Source organism: Tympanuchus pallidicinctus, unplaced genomic scaffold (genome assembly GCF_026119805.1).
Source record: "Tympanuchus pallidicinctus isolate F22 unplaced genomic scaffold, pur_lepc_1.0 scaffold6, whole genome shotgun sequence".
NCBI classification, from domain to species: domain Eukaryota; kingdom Metazoa; phylum Chordata; class Aves; order Galliformes; family Phasianidae; genus Tympanuchus; species Tympanuchus pallidicinctus.
This window is the reverse complement of record NW_026294780.1, coordinates 9,112,295-9,130,062: the sequence shown is the minus strand read 5'-3', so window position 1 is coordinate 9,130,062 and position 17,768 is coordinate 9,112,295. Positions and strand designations below refer to the sequence as shown.

Here is a 17,768-nt window from a genome sequence, read left to right as displayed (position 1 = left end):
CATCCTGCAGCCTGCCTCTGAACATGCTGCTACATATATGCTATAACTCTATAAGCGAGGGTTAAGGCGTAATCACCTGGAAACACAAAGGGCTGTCTCTGTGTCAGCACACTGCTGGTATTCCTGTCCTGAAACAAGGCACTAGTGTATGCATGGCATGGGATATGCTATGACACAGCTATGGTGGTTATCAAACGTGTCATCTCTGACACGTTACAAACTTCAGAAAGAGTCTGGTAATTGCTCACTGGACTCCAGCCGCCAGGAGCACGTCTGGCTGTGATGGGTGCCTGTTCTGACCTTGTCCCATGTGCTCTCATTACCTGTGTGTCTGGTGGGAGGAATTAGCATCTGCCCACACGGTTGTACAGCATGTTGTATTGTGCTGGGAGCCGTCATTCGGAGAAGTACATTTTTGGTATAAAATACAATATCAACAGATTGCTCTTAAACTGCTGCTTTTCCTTTGTGTTCTGGGAGAGTAATTTGCATGTGATTGAGAGAGAGCTGAGCACCTCGTTTGCAGGTGGGGATGGGAAACATGAAGCTTCTTTTGAATCTGCAAGAAAGGAATACATCACTTTACTTAAAAATGTGTATCCTTGATGTCCTTCCTAGGGGATGGAGCTGTCTGGTAGTCCCACAGTTCATCTGCCATTACTGTCACTTCTGTTGCTGGTTATTCCAGAGACTCAGGTAGAGCTCCTGTTTGATTGAGGTTCATTTGTCTCCCTTCTAAAACATTGCTCAAAACAGTCCTCAGAGGCAGGAAATTGCACTCATTATTTCTAAATGCCATGAAGGATGCTCGTGTCCTTTCTATGTTTTCCTTGCCATCCACTGTCTTCCCACTGCTGGTGGGATATCCACCTGTTCACTTGGTGGGGAAGAAATGGAATTCTAAATGGGCAGAAAAATCTCTCTAATGAAAGAAATATCACTAAAGCCTTTAAGACCAGATAGAGTGAGTTAATATAGCCCGGATTCCTGCTGTGATAAGGCAAGGAATGAGATCTTTTCATTGCAGCAGAGCACCAGCTGTGTTTAAGTTGAGAGCAGCTTTGATAATTATTTTCAGTACTCCCGAGTTTACACGCTCACCAGGTTTGCCTTGACAATTGCTGTGTCTCAGGGAGACACAAGTTAAGGTGCCTCATACTTGCTACAGGTAATCTGAGCAAGAGGATCTAAGACATCGTTCTCTTATTCCTCCTGTCTCTCTCCCTGCTCTAAGTCAGCTGCTGACAAAATCACTTTGCAGTGCACTTTGGGTTTGAATGACAGCTCTTATTCTCCCCTGTCTGATCTCAGCCACTCAGTGTGTCCCCTTGTCCACGGCATTACTAGCAGACTACTTGGGGTAAAGCTTAGTGTGGATGGGTTGGTGGGGAGCACGGTAGGGCCTTGCAGAGACTGGGAGGCTGGTGGGCAGCATGCAATGGGAGAGGCAGTCCTGCTTGGTCAGCAGGCAGCAGCTCTTGGACTGTGGCTACAGCAGAGGCCTGTGAGCCCAAGGCTTTGCTCTGGGACCTTCCAAAGACCAAGTGTTTTACTTCTGAGGTTTGCCCTGAAATGAAAGTTAGCATTTCAGAATGCTCTAAAATCCACTTAGGACTTGGTTTTAGAAGTATTGACCAGGAAATTCATGGTCATCAGACAGGAGGCAAAAATCAAAACCTTACCAATTATTTGAGCTTCTTACTCATATCTGATGTGATAAGGCTCGGAAAGTTACATGGTCATGCTTTCTCCAGTCACTTGTCACTTTCTTCCTGTCATTTCAGTGTGAGTTTGTTTAAGATTTTTTGGTTGTTCCTCATGCTTTTTGGTACAGGACTTTGAAGACAAAGTAGTCAGGGAAGCAAGGAGAATCGTATGGGATCAGAGCAGAAGGTGGTGGGGGTAAGAAAAGCTCAAGAGCAAGGGCTGTGCCTCTTTATCCTTTGAGGCAATGCTGACTTGAATGTTGCAAGGCCACAGCTGATGACTGCAGATAGAACAAACGCTCACCCAAACACCGCATTGAACATCAGATTCCACATCCACAGTTATTTCTGAGAATTGGGTTTCCAAGAATGAGTGTCACACAGCTAACATGCTCACAGAGGGGCAGCCTGCTCTGTCCCTGTACACAAGCCCAACTATCAGTTTGCTGCTGGTTTACCAGCATCCCATCCATCTTCTGTTGGGAGAGGGCGTTTTCATCCCCTATCCTACACTTTCTCTAGCAGCAGAAAATATGCAGGCTCATCCTTCACCTAATGGGGTCTGGAACACAGGCCATATGAGGAGAGGCTGAAGGAGCTGGGAATGTTCAGCCTGGAGAAGAGGAGGCTCAGGGGAGACCTCATTGCTCTCTGTAACTTCCTGAAGGGAGGCTGTAGTGAGCTGGGGGTCGGCCTCTTCTCTCGTGTCATCAGTGATAGGACCAGGGGGAATGGCTTCAAGCTACGGCAGGGGAGATTCAGGCTGGACATGAGGAAGTATTACTTTTCAGAAAGGGTGGTCAGGCACTGGAACGGACTGCCCAGGGAGGTGGTGGAGTCACCGACCCTGGGGGTGTTCAAGGAAAGACTGGATGTTGTGTTGAGGGACATGGTTTAGTAGGAGCTATTGGGAATAGGTGAACGGTTGGACTGGATGATCTTTTAGGTCTTTTCCAACCTTGGTGATTCTATGATTCTATAATTCTATGATTCTAATGGTGAGAGCAGGAGAAAGCTCTTTTCCCAGAGATGAATTTGAGCCAATGGTTTGGTGCCAGGTTTTGGGCTCTTAACATCTGGTTCTAACAAAGTGATTTGAGCCATGTCCTGCATAATGTGGCCTTCCAGTTGGAAGGAGGATTGGTGATGAAGAGCGGGGTTGGACCAGGCAACAAGAGACGTGAGACAAAGAAAACAAAGCAAAAACTAAAGCATAGCCAGCCCACACTTTGGCAGGGGAGCCTGTGTCAGAAGCCTAGAGTATATGGTTTTAGTCTGTGCTTCTTGGCAATCAGAAGTTTAGATTTGCACTGTTTTTCCACATTTTAGCTCAGGTTTTACATATCCCTACATCTTTGGAGAATATGCAAGTGCCTTAACCGCGCATCATTCCAATGGCTGTTGGGGTACTTGCGGTGAGGGGAGCTAGAAAATGTTTACAGCTTGTAATAACTGCACCAAATAAAACCAAGAGTCATATCTGAGTCATCCTCTCTCAAAGCTTCATCTGACGATGTGACAATGGACCAGATTTTGAGAGACCCTTCTAAAATACCTTACTTTGCCTATGAAAGACACATTGGATTCTTTCCCAGTGCTGCCTGGACCTGTATTGATTTTTGCTAGGAAAGAGTAACATCAGACATACATCCGTGCTGAGTGCCTGATTCAGGCTTCCCTTTAGCTGTGGTTTCCTTTCTATCAGTGGGCCAAACACCAAGTCACCCCAAGGTAAGTGAGAGGAGACATCTTTTCAGTGCCTTGCTTACAAAGATGATGCCCAACGCACAAAGTCTAACTCTCAAATATTTTCCAGAAATCTTTTCCTTTGTCTTTTAGAAATCTCTCTCATGGTAGTGAGAATACCATGAAGCAGGCAGATGGAAAATGAACTGACAATCAAATTGTTTAATTCTTAACATGATTTCCTCTCAGTTGAACTCTCTCTTCAGGACTAACTGTATCTGACTGCTCTTAACTCAGGCATCAGAGCTCAGTTACTGTCAGCAATACGGGCACAATACGAACTTCAAGGCTTCCAGGTTTATGTTTATGTAATAGCAAGAACACGTTTGAAAGCTTCTACCTTCAGAAGGAGATGAATAAATGTAAATTTTCATCATCTCTAAGCATATGGCAGAAGAATTTGCAGTTTAGAGAATGTTACCATCGCAGTGAGTGAAATGATGCTGTGGGGGTGAGGGAAGAGAAACACAAGTTTGGAGACACAGCTTTGTTTCTACCTCCCCAAGATGATGTGGAAAAGTTATGTGCTCTCTCCCATGTCAGGTCACCCATTGTAAAGGTGGACAAATAATTTACCTAGTGGAGAGGAATCCTGAGGTTTCCACAGGGCACATCTGTCACATCTGACTTCTTAGTGACACAGGTCTGTGAAGAGCAGCAGCATCACAGCCTGTAAGAAAAGATTGTTTCAGAGCGTAGTCACAGAAACGGCAGAGTAAAGGTTAACTAAATAGAGCTTTTTTTTTTCTTTGCTACTGTGCATCTGTCTCTATCATCATTTTAATGTAATTTTCTACATCCGTTTATTTGTTGAGCATTAGCATCACAATAGATAGCACACAAGCTGCCCATTTATAGACGAACTATACATCTAGCAGCTCTGTGTGTATAAAAGAAGTTTACAATACTACAAAATTAAAACACTTTTTGCAAACTAGTTCAGTCAGCAAAGCCCTCGTTCGTTTTGGTTTACGTCTATAAAAATGTACTGAGATCTAAATCTGTATGAGCACCAAAAGCGTGAGGTGGGAAAACCATTCTGCATTGTCACACTCACCCTGTTGCATCAAGTCACCCAGAGGGGCTGCCCCTGCAATCACCGCCAACCCTTCCCCACTACTCATCAGGTATATTTGAGCTCCTTTTTGTTTTCACTGTTGATGTGGCAAAGCACACAGTTGTACAGCTGAGAAAGGCAAAACTGGGGTGAGATGGAGGGAGAAGCGCTGAGAGTCAGAAGGTGTTGGCTCTGTTAAATAAGGTTAGTGCTAGACTGAGAATAAATCCTGTCTCTGAGGCAGGATTCAATTATCAGCCAGTAGACACAGACAATTTCCAGACTGCCATTCCTCAGCCAGGCAACCGTTAAGGCTTCTGCTGCCCACGGTCAAGCACCTTTACCTCAGAGCATCTATCCTAATGGTCAGAGAAAGCCAGAGCATTAATGGTGTGAAATGCAGAAATAATAATGCATTCATACTCCTGAATGATTCAGGAAACGTGACTAGATACAAAGAGCTCAGAATTTGATAAATACTAATAATAGTGCAGCCCTACAAATGCATAATGACCAGGTGTGCTACAAAGAACTACTGCAGCGTACGTGAGACGACCAATTTGTCTTTACTCTGACATTCAGGTAATAACAAAAAATTCACAGCATGAAAGCTTTCCAGTGTCAAAATATAGACCAGAATAGTTTGGTTGGAAGGGACCATCAAACTTCCTGACCACTTCAGGGCCAACCAGAAGTTAAAGCGCGCTGTTGAGTGCATTATCCAAACACCTCTGTGACAGGCATGGGCATCAACCACATATCTAGAGAGCTTGTTCCACTGTCAGGCATTCTCTTGGGAATGAAGCTGTTCCTAATGTCCAGTCCGAAACTCTCATGGCACAGATCCATGCCGTTCCCATGCATCCTGCCATTGGTTTAACAGTGAAGGATGAAAAAACAGCTGAGCAGGAAGAACAAGTTCAGAGATCTGCAGGCATTAAATACTGCTCAGGTATAAAAGTGAGCCATCACCTTCACCAGAACCAGGCAGCATTTCAGCATGTCAGCCAAATAGCTCAGACATCTTTCTTCTGGCAGCTGTAGGATTTTCCTTTGCAATTTTTCTATGCATCCAGCAATGGAATATGCCAAGAGGCATTTGATTATTGTTGTAGTAGGTCAGATGAGAGCATTGCTCATTTTTTTTCCCCTCTCCTGCACCCCACCTTCCTTATTATGAAGCTGGCTCCAGGACCAGATGTCAGATGAACTGAGAAAATAACCACGTTAACACATCTCCATTGTCTGCAGAAGTTAATAGTTAATTGGATACTGTCAAGGTCCAGTTGGTAAACCCTCCTAGTGCAAATGTTCAATCTGAAAAAGCAAAGAGTAGAAAGTATAAGATAGCCCTCCCCAAATAAATGCCATTAAACTCATCTTGTAACACATTCTTTCCTCCAGCAGACTTCTCTCTCCTGACAAAAGCAGTTTCATGAAAAAATGTCTCCAATCAATTTTGTTTTTTTCCAGGCACAGAAATGCAAAAATTCATATCCCCATGCAATACTAATCTATTCAAGTCAAACAGTGGCAGCTCTAATGTTTTCAGCTTGCTGGGATCCCTATAGAAATGCCTGTAGTAGATGTGTGCACTTGTGTATATGCAGTGCCAGCCTTTGTTAGAAAGTTATTGTACTAAATGTGTAAACTATAAAAAGGGGAACTGAAGCACAAACCTAACTTCTCACCACTCAGCATATAACACCACAGGGCAGCCAGCTGTCAAGATCCTGCAAACTGCCCATATGCTCCTCCTGCCCTTCCACACAGTTGCACCAGCCCCTCAGCACAAACACAGAGGGCTACTCTGCAGGTCACCTAAAGGGAAAGAATAGTGCAACGTGTTTAAGCTTTGGTTAAAATATAATAAACTATGGAATCTTGTCCAATGCCACTTTTAAGACAGAATAACTAACAGGATTGATGTATGATTCATCAAGTTCTGATGGGGAACTGTTACCACTACACTCAAGGCAAGAGCCTTAACTCAGAGCAGAGATGTCTGCTAAATGTTTGGTCTCAATCAGGTGGAAGATTAGGAAAAAAGGGGAGGCGGTGAAGGGCTGGGCACCGTTAATCATGAGCACTTACATAAATGCCCAGTATGGCTCTTGCAAGGCAGAGAACTACCATGACCTGAGAGTACTGACTTTAATGGGACCTTGCAAAACCAAAAACACATCACTTGATGCAACTTCTGGAGCCCATGAAAGGAACCATTGAAGAACAAGGTTTGCTTACTGAATGGAAACACTGCAGCACTCAGTAATGAACCACGGGATAGAGCTGCTGCTGACCTTTCCTCACTACTTGCACACCCCAGCAGTAATAGCTCTCAGGAGGAAAGTGGGTTTACTTCCACACCTCCCAGCTGTGCTTGTCACACAGCCTGCGGGGCAGCACATGTACTGCAGCAACACAGACACAGCCCCACTCCTGCAAGCAGCACAAAGGACAGAGGGCCCATTGAGTGGATGTGAGGAACAAGCTGCCCTTTAAGGAGTGCAGCTCTCAACAGACGCTCTGATTAGCACAACGCAAATTCATGGCCATCATCACCAGCCACTGAGCACACCACACAGCACAGGTAAGGGCCAGTCACTTGGCAGCAATGAGCAGTGCAAGGAATACCCTGCTGAGCTCACCTGCCCTTCAGGGGGTATTTATGAACATGTTACCCAGAGAGGTGGTGGACACCGTGTCCCTGGAAACATCTAAGATCAGGCTGGATGGGGCACTGAGCACCTGATGTATCTGGAAGAGTTCCCGTTCATTGCAGAAGAGTTGGACTAGATGGCCTTTAAGGGTCCCTGCCAATTCTAATGGTTCTATGACATACACCCTCACTCAGAAGGCCAAAGGCTTGACCCAGGAATCACCATGTTTATCTCTGCCACCACCAAACTTAGCAATGGATCTCCTCCAGGAGCATACAAGAGGGTAAACAAGAGGTGCTGGAGAGGGTCCAGAGGAGAGCCACAAAGATGATCAGGGGGCTGGAGCACCTCCCCTACAAAGATGCGCTGAAGGAGCTGGGCTTGTTCAGCCTGGAGAAAGGAAGGCTGTGGAGTGACCTCACCGCAGGCTTTCAATACCTAAAGGGAGCCTACAAACAGGAGAAGATGGTTACAAAAAAGTTTGAGAAATGTGATCTCAGTCAATAAGTCTATAACAAACAGGAGGGGAATCAACTCTTTGAAAGGGTAGATAACAGCAGGACAAGGGGAAATGGTTTGAAGTTGAGGGAGAGAAGATTTAGGTTGGATGTCAGGGGGAAATTCTTTACAGAGAGAGTGGTGAGGTGCTGGAACAGGCTGCCCAGAGAGGCTGTGGATGCCCCGTACCTGGAGGTGTCCAAGGCCAGGTTGGATGGGGCCCTGGGCAGCCTGGTCTGGTATTGAATGGGGAGGTTGGTGGCCCTGCCTGTGGCAGGGGGTTGGAGATTCATGAGCCTCGAGGTCCCTTCTGGCCCTGGCCATTCTGCGATTCTGTAAACAGTGAGATATTAAAACAGGTAACGTTTTTTTGACCATGATGGCCAAACTCCAGAGATCGCAGCCCCAAATAAAACGATAATAAGTGATAACTACCAACTCACACCCACCCCGCTCTGACCCCAACGCGCCCACTAAGGGAAGCCTCGCGAGACTCAGCTATTTATACCCACTGCCGAGGAGAGCGGCAGATGATGCAGCCAATGAGCGGCGCTTCTGGGGGAGGGCGGGGCTTCCGCGCCCGGGGGCGGGGCGGAGCTCCCGGCGCGTCGCTGACGAGGGGAGGGCAGGGGAGCGGCAGCTCCGGCGCCGGCCGAGGCAGTCGCTGGTGGCCGCTCTGCCGCCCGCGCCCCGGGGCTCCCCCTGCCGGAGGCAGCGCACAGGTGAGGTCTGCCCGTGACTGACACCCTCTCCCCTTACGTGCCTAGGGCGCCGGTTGCCAGCTCCGCGCTCCCCTCGCAGACCGCCTTTTCCACTCCGTTCGTCATCTGCTCTGCTTTCGCGGGTCTGCGGGCGTCCTTCCCCTCCGCAGCTTCCCGCTCCGGGCTTCCCCGAGGGCAGGAGCTTGGGGCCGTACTCCCTGCTCCGCGTGCACCTGCATACAGCCGGACCTGCCGCTCGCGGCTCCTGGTGCCGCCCCCGCGCTCTGCCCCGCGCCGGGGTCCGGAGCGGCGCTGCTGCCCCCCCCCACCCCGCTGCGCTTCGCTGCTCGGGGAGCGCCGCGTTTCCCTCTCCGTTCGGTGCTCGCCCGCGGCTTGCAGCAGAGTTTGCGGTCCTTTCTCTTCCATTTCCCCTTTCCCCCGCCCCCCTCCTCCCAATCTCCGCAGCCGCAGCTGGCGGCGGCCAGTGCTGTCGTCCGCCGAGTAAACAGCGGCGGAGGAGAGCCCGACTCGCTCGGGACTCGCCGCTCGGAGAGCGAGGTCATCCTGCCACTGCCGCGGCGGGGGAACGGAGCAGTACGAGGGGTAGAAGCGGGTCGGTGCCCGCCGGTTTAGGGAGCGGGGCCGGATCTCGGCTGTAAGCCCGGCTCCCTCAGGATGGCACCCTCTCTCGTCCTCTGCTGAGTCTGGCGTGCACCGCCAGGCACGGCGGAGCCTCTGCCGGGCACTGGTGTCTCTCGGGCTTTTTATGGTCTGCGGTTGGAAACGTGCTTCGCGCTTAGTGCAGGAGCAGCTGGGGACGGGCGGCAACTTCTCAGTTTATTTGAGGTGCGATTCGGCAGTGCCGGGTCCGTCCGGTACCTGTGGCCTGCGGGGCCCCTCCTGCGGTGGAAGAGATTCGAGTCACAGCAGCGCTGGGAAACGGAGAGTGGCTTTAGGTTGGAGGGGACCCGACGGATCGTCTGGCCCCGGTGTCACGGGCTTCGCATATCTGGTTGTGTGCTCCGTCACCTCAGAGAGGATTGTCCCTCGGTTAAATTAGCTTAGTTTGGGCAGTGAATTATTGAGACAGTCTGAAGCGACCACCTATGGGTCAGATTGTTCGTGGGAGTGTGGGGTTTTGCTGGTTTAACGAGACCTCTTTCTGAAGGCTGGGATGGTTGTGGCACATGCGTGGCCTTGATGCGTGCCGTTTGGTTCAGTGAAATGCATGAAGGATGGTCTGAGTGCTGCTGGGCTGCTGCTGAGCTCTTGGAGCCTGCGGGTGAGAGGGCTGAAAGCAGACCAAGCCAACTCCAAACCCATGGGCATTATTCATTTGACACAGTTTTGTGCATACTTATAGCGAATGGAATTGTATTACTGTCAAGAAATTATTTCTCACAGTTGTTTTAGGCTGCATCATCTTGTGGATTCAACTAGTGCAGCGAGAAGCCCTGATTGCAGCCTCTTGATTTTTGTTGCAGCAAATGTAGAAGTGATGCAAAGGCTTTCCAGCAAGGCGCTTCCCTTTTCTTCCATTACCAGAAGGCATTTTTACTCTCCTGGCTGCCCCCTATCTGCACGTTGGACCAGCTGTCTCTCTGGGATGATCCCATCTAGCTTGCAGCCTGCTCTTCTGTGCCCACCTGAGCTGCTTCAGCAATGTGACTGCTGCTAGAACGGTGGTGAAGGCAGATGCCAGCTTGAGCATCCGCATTTCAGGGCTGCTTTACAGTATAAATTGTCAGTGTTGTTACCAGCAGTGTAGCCACTTATTCTGGTGGTCTGGGAATCAATGGAACCCTTCCCGCTCCATAAATCCCTGAAGACAGGCCTCGTGGAACTTTGGGGTTTTGTGGTTTCTTTCTTTCCATTAAAGTTCATCCAGGCTTTTATCTTTGACCTAATTGCTGCTGCCTACCCCCCTAGCTCTGATAACATCCATCTCCTATTCAAGGTGCTGGTGATGCTGATACTTCCTGGCATGCTGTGCTCTCCCTGTTAGCTCTCTATAGGTCTCTCAGCTGTCTTTATCTTTCATTATGTTGAATTCAGGTTTCTGTATTGTAAAGCTTTTCACAGTCCTTTTTATTTCCGCTCATTACTTTGTTTCTTACTGAATTTGACTGGCTGCTTTGTCCTCTTCCCCTGTAAGTGCATGTATTCTCTTCCTTGTATGTACTGTGCGATCTCAAAGTTAATGTTTAAAGCCACAGACCTATCTGTGCATGCAGTTCCTCAAAACAAAGCATGTTACTGGCATGAAGCCTTATTATTATTATGGGGTAATCACAAAATTTATGCTCTTTTTATAACCTGCATGTTGTGGCCAAGGCTTGATTGCAGGGATGTGTAGCTCATGCCTTTGTCTTTCCTTCCTTTTGTATGCTGACCAGGCCTGTTTGTTATGTCCCTATTGGCAAGCTGTTTGGGAAAGGTAGCTGGCCAGATATGACCTCAAGTACCAACATGATAAAGAGTCTTTTTCCCTGTTCTAAACATACCCAGGCGAGAAGGTGACAGAGATTGCTTGTGAGGGAAATTCAAAGCAAGTCTTTATTTATTGCAAGGCAGCAATCACAGGTAGTTTATGGTGGGGGGGGGAAATCAGACAGCCTCTTAAAAGAATATAAAATGCCTGAGCTACTGTAAATGTTACTTTAGCTGTCTGTAAATCAATTCCCCATCCCCAGGTGTAAAGCAGGACACTGCTTAATTTATTTCTATGTTCTCAGTCTGTTAGAACTGTGCGTTTAGGTGCTGTCTGCATTTGGACAGCTGAGAGCTGAGGGTTTTCTTGTCCTGGGCTATGGGCCCTCCACCTGTGGTAAAAGTGACCTGTGGTTGACTGCTATGTTTTGCCCTTGTGCCGATGTGGTGAGGAGACAGGAGCGGTACGGATGCTCTGTGGTGGTGTTGTGGGCTTTCTGGGTTGTTGCCAGCTGTTATGGATTGAACGGTCTCTGCGTGTGTGACAGCAGCCCGTGCTGTCGCTGCAGCTAAATGAGGGGAAAAAAAAAATAAATGATTGTGGCTGGATAAAGTGCTTTGGCACTGAACAGGGAGAGATGAATGATAGATGTTTGTAAATGCTATTTAAAGCTCTGATCTCTCAGATCACTGGGGGCGGTTCTACTGCTGCATTTGCAGCCTCCGCTCACTGATTTCAGAGAGGCTTTGTTAAAGTGAGTGCTTAGGAGTGGGGCTTTGGACTTGCTGGCTTCCTGAAAACCCTCTGGTATCTACTCGTCGCCTGCTGGAGGGATGTGTGCTGTTGCCTTGATCTGCAGCCTGCTGTAGGTAGCCTGCTTTAGCAGGGGCTTGGACTGCGTGGTCTCCAGAGGTCCCTTCCAACCTGTGTGCTTCCGTGATAAAATTCTGATGTAGGTGATGTGTATGTTTATCCTTCCATTACCAAAGTAATGTCAAGTACAACTCCTCCAGATACAAGCATTCCTAATGAAAAAGGGCAAACTAACCTAACAGGTGCTGTTCTCTGGGCTGAAAATGAGGCAGCAAGATAGGGGTGTATGTAAACCACAATAACTAATGTGCACCTGTTTCTTTTCTGTATTTTGGTACACAGGGGACACCCGTAAGTATTTTTGGTCTAATCTATTACCATCTTGTTTCCTTTGAATAGGAATAGAAGAGAGAGGACGTATCATTTATGAGAACCCTAAGAAAGTTTACAGCAGTGTGGAATGGATTGATTTGTGACACCTTTGATATGTGAGAGCTCTGCTTTGCGCTGGCCTGGCTGCTGCTGGTGGACCTGAGCTGATCTGATTGCAGCAAGCCCAACAAGACCGGTCCTCGTCGCTAACGGAACGTAACCAAGTGTGATGCTGCAATGAGATGAGGCTCCGAAATGGAACTGTGGCCACCGTGTTAGTTTTCATCACTACTTTCCTCAGTTTGTCCTGGTATACTGCGTGGCAAAATGGGAAAGGTAAGTAAAGGGCTCCAAAACTAAACAGGCTTCCACGTGGCTGTGTGGCTGAAGGATGGGTAGGGCAAACGTGCGCTTTGCTGCCGTGCATTAGCAATCTGTAAACTGCCTGTCCACCAGCAGGTGTTGCCTTGGTGAGAAGTGAACACCCGCCAGTAGATTCAGGAAAATTAACTTGGAGGGATCCTGGTTTGAAAAAAATAAGTAAATAAAAATAAACAAAAATGACTGAAGAAAAACAAATTCTGCTGCCAGAGGAAAGGGTCGGTCCAGGCTGAATAATCTTTTTGACTGTTTGTTTTTCGCGGTTAATGGGTGTTGGTAAAACAGCTGTTCTTTTTTCATTTTTTCTTTTTTGTTCTTTTTCCCATGTAACATATGGCCAATAGACCAGGCTGGACAGGGTTATTTTTGGCACAGCGTTCTGTCTTCCCTAACGATTCGGTGATGGCAGTGGCGAACCGCCAAGCGGCATTGTCCAAGGATTGTTCTTTCTTGCTGTCTCTGAAGGAAGTGTAAAATATTTCTTCTGAGCGTGGTATAGGGAGTAAAATAGTATGAACAAACTGACTGCATGATGGGAAATGTATCCGTTGTAATAATGTGAGCAATTTCATGAAAAAGTGACTATGTGCGTAATAGATTTTCATGGTTGAAAATGTTTGATCTTGTTGCATTCCATGTGAACCCTGAAAAAATCAGTCTTTCTGAGGGTCAGGACTGTTTACTCTTCTGATTTTTGTCTTTCTGTAAAGCAAACGAACTTATGCAGCGATGGCTTCTAGAAAAAGGTTAGATATTTTTTTCTTTTATAACCATTTGATCTGTGTCCTTCAAAGATCGAGTCAGCTTAAAGTGCACATTCTGTATCAAATGAGATTGCTACATGGTTTGTTCTGACTGTTCTGCTGAGAATATTATCTTCAGTTGTGCCTTGGGTCCAGTAAGAGAAGACTGAGGTTTTTTGAGAATATTATTTGTTGTAATGCGGCCAACTTGGATCCTTATTTAAGTGTAAAAGAATGAGAAGGATCTTTTGGGAGGAAGCAGGTGAGGTCTATGGCATATTGGCTTGGGTTTTTTGTTTTTAGTGTATTATTTGATACTAGTAGAGAAACAGCAGGTGCTACGTAGCCTGATCTCTGCTGTGGTGGTTGTTTGGTAGGCAGCCTTCTAACTGTGAGCATCATTAAAAATGTCACGTTCTTGGGGCTGGGGTCATATAGAGATCTTCTCATTGGGCAACGAAAGTGTAGAAGTGCAGAACACTGTCAAGAAAGTGATATTTGAATTGTATTGCAAGTAGCTTTTTAACTTTGGTTAATACAGCACTCGTTCTCTGGTTAAATTTCATGTTCATAATTCTTTTCTTCCTGAAGAACCTCAAAAAAATTTTTTGCTTTCACTTTGGGGCTGAGATGTATGTATCTGAAATTCTGTCTTTGTGGTTGTTTTTTTTTCTTAATGTGGTGTATAAATCTTGCTCTCTTCATTCAAAGAATATAATAAAATCTTAATTAAAGTAATCAACAAAAATCCATTGTCAAGAGAGTGCTATTGTCTGTGGTGCTTGCTGACAGTTTAAGCTTGGTTGGTGAGACTGCTCTGTTATTTGTCTGTACTTCATTTTTTTTTTTTTCTTCCCACTTGAATGCTCAGAATCAGTACTTAATGGTAGTATAAGAGTTCTACACTTATCTTCCTCGAGGTCTTTCTTTTGAGCAATGAGGTGGTAACTTGTTCAATAAAAACAGGTTTAACAATACATCAGAAATACACTAATTATGAATAATGGTTATAGAACTATAACCTAGAAAACCCACTCTTCAGATATTGCTTCAAGACAAGTTTATACATAGAATATTGTTTCTGAAATTCTCTTTTGCTTGTGTAAGTTAATGAAATGTTGAACAGGTTGTATAAGCCCAAAGATCTGTATAAAGATCTGTAAAGCCCAGATCTGTATAAGCAGATCTGAGCTCATTTCAGTACCATGTTTTAATTCACGCTTCTATACCAGTGGGAAAAGTTGAGGAACTAACAGTATCTGCTTAATAAGAATCCATATATTTTTTTTCCAGCTTCCAACGTTCTGCTTATTTAATAAGCCTTGCAGAATGTTCTCTTAATTCATTGATGACTTCTTCATTATCAATTATTCAGAGGCTCAATTAGACGCAGATACGGCACTTGCTGTTCCTGTTCACTGGAAGTTTATGATGTGTCACGTGCTGTGATCGTCTTTTGTTATTCATTATGCTTATATGGCATACACTGGTTTCTTGAAGGTGTTTGTCAGTCTTTGGACAGCAAAGTGAATCCATCTGTATAACATATTAATTATATTTTTTTAAAACTAAGAGCAAGTGGTAGCCAAATAAATTTTGTCCCAGTGACCCAAAGCCAATAATCAGGTGATTCCTTTCAGAAGAACCAGGATCCTGAGTGACTGTAGTTAAAATGTAGAACCACTTATGGAATAAACACAAGTTTGGGAGAGTGTGATATCTTTGTTTATGATGTCTTCTTCTACCAAGCATAGCTGTCCCAGTCTACGTGATAAGTTTGCACTGCAGCATGGTACGGGCTTTGCTGCTAATTTAAAGCACAAAAATTTTCTCTCAGTGGAACAGCTCTTTGCAGACTTTATGGACATGGTAGAAAGTTGATGGGAGGGTAAACTTTGTCTGAAGTGCTGTCACTGGTAATAGTGTGAACCTCTCATAGGATGGATGATGTTTCTTGCATGAAGTTCCTGGTTATGTTTTTGCTTTTTGAGTTAACTGTATTTGAAGCAAGTTGACTGGGATACTTCTTGTCTTTGGCACATCTGTAAAATTAAGGCAAGACCTTTGTTATTTTCTGCACCCATGTAGTGCCCAGAAGCACTGAAGTTGTAAGGAAGCAGTGCAGGCTGCAGGCCCTGAATGCACGTGGGAGAAACCTCTCTCTTTTGTGGGACTCACAAACAGGAACTGTAAGACTACTTTTTATGTGTTAAAAGTATGCTATGAACAGCTCATAAATGAGGCAGATACTGGAAAACAGATCTTACCAAAATTGATTCTTTTGATGCACATAAAGAGCACACCCAAAGAACCTGCTGTTATGTAATGTTCAGAGCTAGTTCAGTTTAATATGTCCTTGAATTCCTCCTAAGCAAGTGAGGGCAATTCCTCCTCCTCTTCTGCAAGTGGTAAATTCATGTTTAACACATCTACTTGGACTGAATTGTGCTTCCAGTACTACTGACCTGCAGACTGCTGGTGTTTGACCAAGGGTGTTATGATAAAACCTGCTCACTGGATGAGAATGGCTGATATTGGTATGCTGATTTAAAATCATATGGGAAGATCTCAGAGAGGACTCTCACTTATGAGATGTTTAATCAGCTCCCTAGTTTGCCAAATATCCACTTGTATTTAAATAATGTGACTGTTTTGTGCTAAGCACAACCTTTTTTTCTGCTATGGAGCAAGAATGAGAAATAACTTGGGCCATATCATTGTAGAATCGTAGAATGTCCTGGGTTGAAAAGGACCATAGTGATCATCTAGTTTCAACCCCCCTGCTATGTGCAGGGTCACCAACCACCAGACCAGGCTGCCCAGAGCCACATCCAGCCTGGCCTTGAATGCCTCCAGGGATGGGGCATCCACAGCCTCCTTGGGCAACCTGTTCAGTGCATCACTACCCTCTGTGTAAAAAAAAAACTTCCTCCTAATATCTAACCTGAACCTTCCTGTGTCAGTTTAAAACCATTCCCTCTTATCCTATCACTATCCACTCTTGTAAACAGCTGCTCCCCCTCCTGTTTATATGCTCACTTCAAGCATTGGAAGGCCACAATGAGGTCTTCCTGGAATATAATGAAACTGTTGTCTTCTTTCTCCTCTGCTTTCATACCACTGGAATTCCCACACTGATTCTTAGCCACAGTAATCTTAAGTGCTGAAAAAAAGTCAAAACTTCAAGACAAGAGTAGGACAATCTAACTTAACCTAAAATAAAGGCAGCAGCCAGTGATGGGAGGCTTTGGAATAAGAAGCAGGAATTAGTTCCCAGAAGGAGAAAAGTCCTATAGAGCCACTGAGGAGATAGAGCAGGGAAGAGAGGATTATTTTTTTTCTTGGCAGTGATTATGCATATATTCTCCTTAAAAATAGAACAGAAATCTAAGAGATGCATGTTAGTATTTTGCAACTGTAACCCACTATAGTTTGTGCTTTGATCCTAAGAGAAACTGTTATGTGAGTAAATGCTGATTGCAGTCCTATGACTACACATTCTGATTTTCAGTTGTGCTAATTTTCCAACAATATGAATAAAGATACTTCAACCAAAGAAGTTAAAATGTCTGCAAAATGGGAAGAGTAGTGGCAAGGGAAAGGAAGGAGTGGGATGCTAGAGAAGTTTTTTGAGCAAGAGGAGAGATGATTTTCTTCTTCTTTTCTCTTAAGTAGAAAGGAAATGTTGGCTTCATTTGGAAATTCTGTTGCAGATCTCTCAGGAGTTGAAGTTGAAACAGTAGCATCAGCCCACAGATATTACTCTGGTTGCTATCTGAAACATGCTACGAACTTGGTTTTCCAAAGCTGACCAAGTGGCACGTAGCTTACTGGTAGTAAAACTATCAGTTGAATTGCATTAAGGCCAGTCAGGAATGCAGGTTTGAAATGGTTACTGTGACTTACGTGCAGGTACTGATCGTGCTTTTACAGATGAATTGAGCAGAAGAGGTATATATGCCTGCTGCTCAGGTGTTTAGGTCTGCAGGATCTCTGTGTCTGTGGGGTCTGTTGCAGTAGTACCGTTGACACCAGTGATTCTGAGCTGCTCTGGAAAGGGTCACAGCCAAAGGAGCTTTTGCAGCACTTCTCTGTCCTTTTGTCTTGTTTGTAAAATGCCAGTTAGGTTAGCATCGCGGTTGATGGGATTCTAAAACTTGGTTGCTGCTAGCATTTAATAAGGCTAACCTCAGCCAACAGCTTGAGGTACTGCTCTCCATTGCAATGCAACCCTCAGACATGGGGGAAGCCAATGCTTTTGCTCTGCATGGGTTCTTTTAATAGCTCTTCAGCCTGAGTTCTCCATGCTTGCATGACTCCTCCAAAATTCTCCTGCTCTCATGCAGAGACTATCCCTTAGGCAGCTCAGGAAAGACTGTTGCATGTGACACAGCTGCTTGTACATGAACAGCTCTACTGTAAAATATATAACTACAAATGTATCTGTGTGCTAAGTTATATTTGCAATGGATTTCTTGTTGGTAATATTTTCCCATAGTAGATACTAGCTGACACATTAAGTGAGCAAGAAAGGTTTCACAATGGTCTGTTCTGGTGCTTGTTGGTATTTTCATTAGTGAATCTGGGGGATGAAAGGGAAGAAGTGCTTCAAACAGCAGCATGCTGGCAGATAGCCTGAGAGAATGAAGTTTAAAGCAAT

General features: G+C 45.5%; 1 protein-coding gene across 3 annotated transcripts in view; it reads left to right on the top strand.

Moving 5' to 3' along the window:
• Positions 1-8,276: 8,276 nt before the first annotated feature.
• MGAT4A (alpha-1,3-mannosyl-glycoprotein 4-beta-N-acetylglucosaminyltransferase A) overlaps positions 8,277-17,768 on the top strand; it is a 77,534-nt gene continuing 68,042 nt past the window's right edge. Inside the window, exons 1-2 of one of the 3 annotated variants that reach the window (XM_052705706.1) lie at positions 8,277-8,389; positions 12,012-12,320. In XM_052705706.1, coding sequence (XP_052561666.1) covers positions 12,227-12,320 — 94 coding nt within the window. In that variant the 5' untranslated portion in view covers positions 8,277-8,389; positions 12,012-12,226. Of the gene's footprint in view, positions 8,390-9,050; positions 9,499-12,011; positions 12,321-17,768 lie in introns of those variants that run through there. The other 2 variants (XM_052705708.1, XM_052705709.1) reach the window with 2 other exon arrangements.